The sequence below is a fragment of the Falco rusticolus genome, chromosome 5 (genome assembly GCF_015220075.1).
Source record: "Falco rusticolus isolate bFalRus1 chromosome 5, bFalRus1.pri, whole genome shotgun sequence".
NCBI classification, from domain to species: Eukaryota; Metazoa; Chordata; class Aves; order Falconiformes; family Falconidae; genus Falco; species Falco rusticolus.
Window position 1 is genome coordinate 66191030 of NC_051191.1, and position 7805 is coordinate 66198834.

Below are 7805 nucleotides of genomic sequence, written 5' to 3' on the forward strand. Positions count from 1 at the left end.
TCACCTTTTTTGAGCAACAGAAGCAAGTGCAGTTGCATTCTGACTACAAAGAACAATGAGGAAGACTACAAAGCTATCCTGGGATTATAGGATGCTGGAGCACATGCCGCAGTGGCCTGTGCCAACAGGAAGATTAGATAGGGAGTCAAAGTCCCACTAAAAGAAATTGTTTGTATACACAAGGTATCTTCACCTAATTTTCTAGGAGAAATGGACTATGAATGAAAAAAGGAAAGATATACATACCTACATGAGAAAAGCCTAAAATCATCACTGAGTCTCCCTTTTATTTCCCATATCTTTGGGATTAATTTATCTTAGTTTCGTTGAGTTTTTCATATTGCAATCATATTTAGAAATCATGATGCAGTAAAGTACCATGAAGTTGGTTACTGCAGTGCAGATTTGAAGTTATCAAATGCAGAGACATTTGATAAGCAGCACCTTGCATATGTCTTGGCCCTCACAACCTTCCTGCCATCCAAAAGCCACAAGAAGAATGCTGACACTGAAAAAGCTATGCATTGCACTTGTTTAGTAGATAAATCACCCAGTGGAGTTGTTGCATGCACAGATGAAAGAGCAACAATAAAAGACTGTAGATGAGTACGAAACTGTTACCCAGAACTCCAAGGTAACAGGGTACTGCAGGAGCCTAATGAAACTGAAAACTAACTGAAAACACAGTATCCCTTTGCAAGCTTACCTTTACTAGAGGAGAGTGAAATCCATTAAGTCTACCTACTACAAATAGAGCCGCCAGTTCCTCTTTCCCGATGTAAACATGCAAGTAGGGCATTAGGAAAAAGAATGAACCCACAATTTTTTATTGGTAGTGGCACACACATATCCAAAGTTACTACACATTAGAGTTAAAACAAAGCACTCTATGCACAGCATGGCGGTAGTCTGTTCTTATGCGTGCATACTTACTGTTAAATGAAGCAGGCCACTTGCCTGGGAATTTGCGAAACAACAGTCCCGAAGCAAAACATCCCACCCTTATATTCCTTATGTTATAATTCCCAACGTTTTAACAAGCATATGTCAGAGATGTCAAGCTTTATTTCATCCACTTTGTCCTTCCACATCCATAAACCCAAGCTTCTGTGACACCACAAGCATGAGCCCAGCGTGTCACACCTGCTGTCACGCCAGAGTGGCTGGGTTTAGACATACAAATGGGGGTGGGGTGGTGGTGTTAACTTGCTCATAGGCAACAACTTTCTGAAGTTTGGATTTTATGATCTCTTATTTTTATAGCGTGGCCAAGGTCATGCAGACCAGCAGCCGAAGCTGCCGCCCCTTCCCAGAGCGCCGCGCTAACCCCGCACGGGCGGCTGGAGCCCAGCACGGGTCCGGTGCCGAAAGGGGCAAAGAAAGTGGCACCGGGGGGGGCAGACACAGGGCGCGGGGCTGTCGGAGGAGGGAGCTGGCCCGCTGCGGGGCTCAGGGCTTCGGAACGCTCCATGCCGAGCTGCGGCTGCCCCGGCTCCGAGCCCCCGGCGGGCTCCCCGCTCCCCGGCTCAGCCCCCTCCCGGTCGCCGTGCCAGCGCTCACCTCCACCGCACGGGCTCGCACGGCAGCGGCCGGCGAGGCGAGGCGTCCCGGCTGCGGCAGGAAACACGGCCCTTCCCTGACAGACCGCCCGCTGCCGGGCCAGCCGCCGGGGAGCCCGGGGCAGCTCGCCCCCGAGCGGCGCGGCACCCAGCCCGCACGGCGGAGTCACCGAGCCAGGCGGGGCTGCGCTGCCGCCCTCCCCGCGCCCGCCCGGGCCAGCCGGCACCCCCGGGGTCCCGCCCGGAGCGCGTCCCGCAGCGCGGCGGTGCCGGCGGGGGGGCCGGGCCCGGGGCGCCGTTACGGCCGTTACCTGCAGGCGGCCTCCGGGCGGCCGCCCCCTGCGGGGTGCCCGCGGGGCAGGCGGGCGCTGCTCCATGGGGGGCGGCGGGGCTGGATTTCCTGCGGATAGCCGTCCGCCTGAAGTGCGCGCCCTCGGCTCCGCTCATCCTCGGGGCGGGAGAGAGGCGGAGTGAGGGGGAAGCCGCGGGGTGCTCAGCGTCCCTCCCGCCCCGGGGCGGCGGGGCCGGCATAGCCCCGAAGGCAGCGCCTCCCCCCGGCCTCCTCCCGCGCCGGCCCCTCACCTGCCCGCCGCTCCCCGCCCCTTCCCGCCCCCGCCAGCACCTGGGCCGGGCGCCGGCAGCCGCCGCCCCGCACGACGCGCCCTGCGGCCGCTGGCCCCGGGCGCCGAGCCCCGCCGCACGGCAGCCCCGGTCCGCCGCCCGACCCGGGCCGGGGCCGCGCCGCAGCTCCGCCGAGCCCGGTGCCCGCGGGGCGAGTTCCCGCCGCGGCTGCGCAGGGACGCGGGATCCGCGGGATCCGCAGGATCCGCACCCGCTGTGCGCCCTCCCGGCCGGTGCAGAGCCTCGCCGGCCTGCGGCGGGGTCCGCAGCGCCCCACCACCCAGCCCCGACGTGTGCCTTGCGCTCCCTCCCTTCCCTCACCGTTCGCCTTTCAAATGCCTTCCCTGGAAGGGGAGGCCCCGTTCCTGTAAGGTTTATCAGCGTACATAGAAGTTGTTGGCCATAACACAGCTCCCCTCTTCCAACGAAAGTTCTGGAAGACGTCTGAGTACTAGCAATTAAAAGTGAATTTTGGTGCCAGGGTTGGAGCTGCAGTACTTGCATCAATAACCTCTCCAGCTGAATGCTGCGTTCATGCCAAAGCTGTTGCCTCCCTCCCAGTGTTAATCCATACTAACAGAAAGACGATCAGAAGGCCATACTGCTGCAAGACTTTGGATTAGGTTTATTTATATAGCAACAGTGTCTGAAGCACCCGTTTACCTGCTTAACTGAGACATTATATTTGGAGGCAGAGCATCTCCCCCAGTGCCACCAGAAGTGGTGCACCTGCCTGTGGTAGCAGGACAAGAGCTTTTGAGTCTGTTAGGGACCCTGATGTGGTGCAGTTAGAAGAAAACCAGTTGCAAAGCACTGTTCCCACTACATGGGGATTTTCTGAGCTTTGGAAACCCCAGGGGTTTTTTAAACCTTTAAAATACAGGTTCCTGTTCAGTAACATGCTGCCTCGTTTGCCATCAGCCATACTTTTTGCGTGTATTTTCTCACAAAAGGAGCGCAGTCAGCTATGCTCCAGGGATGTTCTCCCTTTGGCAATGGTGCAACACAACCATTAGCTGCCATAGAAGCCCATGAATTGCTGGGGCTTGAAGGAATACTCTGGGGAAGTACCCCTCCACACTTGCCCTGCTCTTAACGGGGTTTTTTGCCACTGTCAGAGATGGGAAGTGGGCAAGAGAGACCTTTCATTTGACCCATGACAAGAGCCACTGCTGTGCTCTTACATCTTCAGTAAGAAGATATTATGGACTGCTCAGGCAAGCTGCTGACTTTGCAACTTCTTTGCCTCCAGAGGGATGAGGATACCTTTCGTCAGCACCCACGAAATTGTGCATGCAACATGGCCACATCTGTGTGTGGGAACAATGCAATGGGGCATCACCTTCCTTCAGAGCCTTGTGCCATGGTGTGAGGCTCCTGCTGAGTCCTTTCCAGCAGGCTTTCTTGGCATGCGGGACCTGACAGTAGCACACTTCCTCCTGATGCCAGGGGACCACCTGTGTGAAGCACCAGCGATATCTGACCCATGCACGGTGGCAGAGAGAAGCCATAATGGTGCCTCCTGTACCACAGACATGCAGCAGCAATGGATCATGAGACAGAAGTCAAATGAGTGAGTCTTCCACTTTCAGTGTTAGAAAGCAGGTCAGCAGCAAGCACAGGGGGAAACTGGTGCAGCTGGGACATCTGCCACCACATGCCAAGGATCTCATTCTTTTGGTCTTGATGTGAAATTATTCTCTTCCAGAAGAGGATTGATATCTTATAGCCTCCCCTTTTATTTCCCACTAAAAATGAGGTGTTCAGGTCACCTCCTGGCTTTTATTTGTGTGCTTGCAGGTGCCAACATTAGGTTTTACTTCTGCAAACATAAAGAACAAAGCAGTGACTCAGAGGTAAAACACTGATTTATTTCCTGACTTCAGCCACCTCAGCTGGGCTGGGTGTATGGAGATGAATATACTTACAAAGAGCACTAGTACCTGCTGACTTTATTGCAATGAGCTAGAGATTCTTGTAAACTTTAGCTACGTACAGTTCATGGATTTGTACCGAGGATCAATCATTAACTCATTCAGATAAATATCTTCTTCCAGAACACTGGTGTGCCTTTAAATCTTCCTCTGAACTCAGACAGTCTGAGTACTGAGTAGTCTTTAGTATTACTGATTTAAACAAATAAAGAGCAAGAGAGGCAGAGAACTGCTCATTAATAATTTGCAAAGCACTTCACCGAGGAGGAAGTATCGGCCTTTCTTGACAAGGCAGGAAAATGAGGTATTATGGGACACAGTGATTTGTTCAAAGTTGACCAAGATGTCAATACAGTAGTAAAGTACAAAATGTTACCTTGTGAGAATGAAAGTAAGATTGAAAATAGAAGACATTTCTCTGTTTCTCTTATGGGTGATAATGAGATTAACCCAAATATTAGCCAATTGTTCAACTGCCAATCTTTATCCAGGCACAATTATAACTTATTATGGAACTTTGTACTTGCCTCTTTAGACATAGAGCTCTGCTTCTGGAAAAAGAACAGCTAAGGAAGCAAGGGCAAATGCACGCACCCTACTCAACCAAGTAGTAGAACTTGGTTAATTTTGTTTTCTGCGATGTTATCAGCGAGCAGTAACTTATTACAATGTCACTGGAAAACAAAGGTCACCTCAGCAAAAAGAATCTATGGCAAGAGACTGGTCACAAAAGATTATTCTTTTGAGAAAATCCTCCTGAAACACACATATATTTAAAGCAGCAAGATGACAGCTTGAGATAGAAGCCATTCACGCAGTCATTAAATCCATGGAAATTGTAGAGCATTTGTACACTGCAGTGCGGTACGGGCTTCTCAGAGTACCTTGTTGGCTCTCTTTTCAGTTTGTTACAACACAGACCCGGAGCAGCTGGTTCTAGCTGGCTCTGAAGCGCCGTACATCAGCAACAGGTCCATTCTGCCTGCTTTAACAGGGTAACAACCGGGCCTCCCCTTCTGGCATGCCCTTCCCATTTTTATACATTGCTCTCACTCTTTCTTGTTCTCCATCTCCAGGGAGAGACAGAAAGATGTTTTTCGTCTTGCTGATGTTGCCAAAAGACTCTCTAAGTGTAAAAAGTCTATCTGAGATAGATATTATCTTGGAAAACATCACCCTAAATGATTAAAAATTTAATGTAAAGAAGAGATCTGAGAACAGAAAAATAAGCTCAAAGATAGACAGTGCTGCCAATACCGCTTGAAATATATGAAGGTCAGAAAATGGCACTGCTGAGTAAAAGCCTTGCAGCATACCTCCCAGCCTAGGCAAAGTGCGGGAAGAGTTACATACCCCCATGTTGTGTGGTAACTGACATAACCGGTAAGCCACAGCTAACCCGTTCAAGTGTGGGCAATAGCTGAGCCATCTGGCTCCAAAGCTTTCTGTGGGAGTGGTGAGAAATGCAGCGGTGGAGACTTGATTTAATTACACCTATTTGTATGTGGGAGGAACAACAGGAACCTTACGGCAGCACACAGAGGTACAGAAGGAAGGCAAGGATGGCTGGCAAGGTTTAACCTCAAGAAAAAGTTGGAAGAGCTCTTTTGGTATGTGAAAGGCTCGAAAGCACTCATTGCTGCTGGAGCACCAAAGCATTCAGGGAAACAGGACTTTATAGGCAATCTTTGTTTAGTTTGTGAGAAAACAAATGCTTCGGTTTGTATGTAAAACATTGTTCCTCTAGTAAACTTCTTTGTATTAACCTTTTCTTCTCTTAACGGAACCAGCCTTCAGAAGACTTGATTTTCACTAACCCCTTGAGTGAGGCTTTCTGTTGTTGCCTCTGGTCAAGTTTCTTTATTTCTGCTGGAGTTAAACTTTATTTTCTTCTTAGTTACACAATGAATCTCTTCTGGGATTCAGTTCATGGCCTCTAGCTTTGATTCCTCTGAGCACTACCTTGTGCTGTACCCAACAGTAAATCTGTGTATAACATTTTTAGAACATAAATCTACAGGACGGTGAGAAAGAAGATACGTGAACTCAGCACCTAACAAAAATACATGTGTGTTTCGAAACATTACAAACATTAGCTTATTTAGGGATGACTTGGACAGTACCTTCTCTGAGGTCTGACAGAAAAATGCCATTCTCTGTTAGATATGAAACTCCAAATCAAAACTAGAATTAAAATTCAGCTTGTAATATAGAAAATCCGTACTTAAATACAAAGTGATACATAAATAACCAAGACAAGTCCTGCCTAAGTTAAGGTACAGATCATCATAAAATTTTGAATCTTCTGTGAACTGCGTATGGTATAACCCACAAACCAGTTCTGCCAGCAGGGAACTGATATAGCAAAAGATAGAGTAGGATGCTAATTAGAGAAGAATCTCACTCATCTCAGGCCCTCATGCACATTCCAGATGAAAAGTCTCTTCTGATGGCAACAGCAATTACAAAGCACAAAGCAACTGCAGTGCCTACAACAGAGATATACAGACTAAGCAAGCAACTGTGAGGGAGATACTTAACCTCGGTTAAATCAGCAGGCAAACACAGAATCCAGCATTCAAAGACATGATGTGACTTTCTGCCTGAGGCTGCAGGCTGTGGCTTCTTAGCCTGGGGAGTGGCTTACAAAAATGAGAGAGACTCAAGCCTGATGTTGGCTCTCCATGCAGCACCCAGTGTATGTATCAGAACAGGGTGGGGACCCTGAATGTATAGCGTTGTGCTGGCTTCCACCAAAATAGGCACACGGCTCTTTTGCTGCTTACTGCCCATTGTAGGACTCACCACACCTTAGGGATGATCAGAAGTAACCCACGACAAGCACTCCAAGGGGGGGGTTAGACAAATCCTAGGTATTAACTGCTGGAACAAAAAAGATGGGTAGATAGCCCTCTGAAGAAAATGCATGGCTGTTTCTTTTCACCCAGACAATGCTTCTAATACAAATCTGTTTTGTCTTGCTTGACTGGATAAAAGGGAACATTGTGTTTAACCTGTTTCCCCCTCTTGTCATTTTGGGCCCTATCAAAGGTGGTTGTAGGGACTACCCAGCAGCACATTTTGTCCAATTCCAGCCACTGTGATAAAGAATCCTATTTATACCCACTACAGCCAGGGCGTCTTTCTCCACCACACACATGAACGCTAACATGTAGCTCTGCACTATGATAACCAGAGGAAGAAACATTCCTGCTGCATACTGCCTCGATGTTAATTTTGTTTTACCCCTTTTTTGCTGCACAGAAGCATTTTGTCTGTTGCAAGCAAATGCTTGGAATTTGTTGAAAGCATGTTGAGATAAAGCTATCAAGCATATCCCTTAGTTTTACTGAAGGATTACCGCTTAGAGGGAGTAATTGCTATTCAATCAGTTCTGTTAGGCAAGTCTTGCAGAACGGCATTCGTTCAACAAAGACTGATTGCTTTTACAAGTCAGAATATTCTTCATTATCACTACAACAGGTTAACGAAGTATGTTTTGCGCTATCCAATTAATCTCAGATATTTGGATACCATTAGCAACAGTGCTTCAGCTTTGATTTGCATTAACTACAGGTGAAAACAAACTTCCATAAGGTCATGTAAGTAAAAAGGAGAGAGAAAGCAAGCTATGCTCAAGGAAATGTTCTACTCTTCTCCTGTTTCTTCTTTCTTCTGCAGTGACAATCAA

At 48.6% G+C, this 7805-nt stretch overlaps 1 protein-coding gene across 1 annotated transcript in view; it reads right to left on the bottom strand.

The window, feature by feature from the left end:
* The window catches only part of FGD4 (FYVE, RhoGEF and PH domain containing 4), a 110161-nt gene extending 108099 nt beyond the window's left edge, over positions 1-2062 (bottom strand). Inside the window, exon 1 of the mRNA XM_037388260.1 lies at positions 1871-2062. Within this exon, the coding sequence (XP_037244157.1) occupies positions 1871-2006 (136 nt within the window). The 5' untranslated portion in view covers positions 2007-2062. The remainder of the gene's footprint in view (positions 1-1870) is intronic.
* Positions 2063-7805: the final 5743 nt, after the last annotated feature.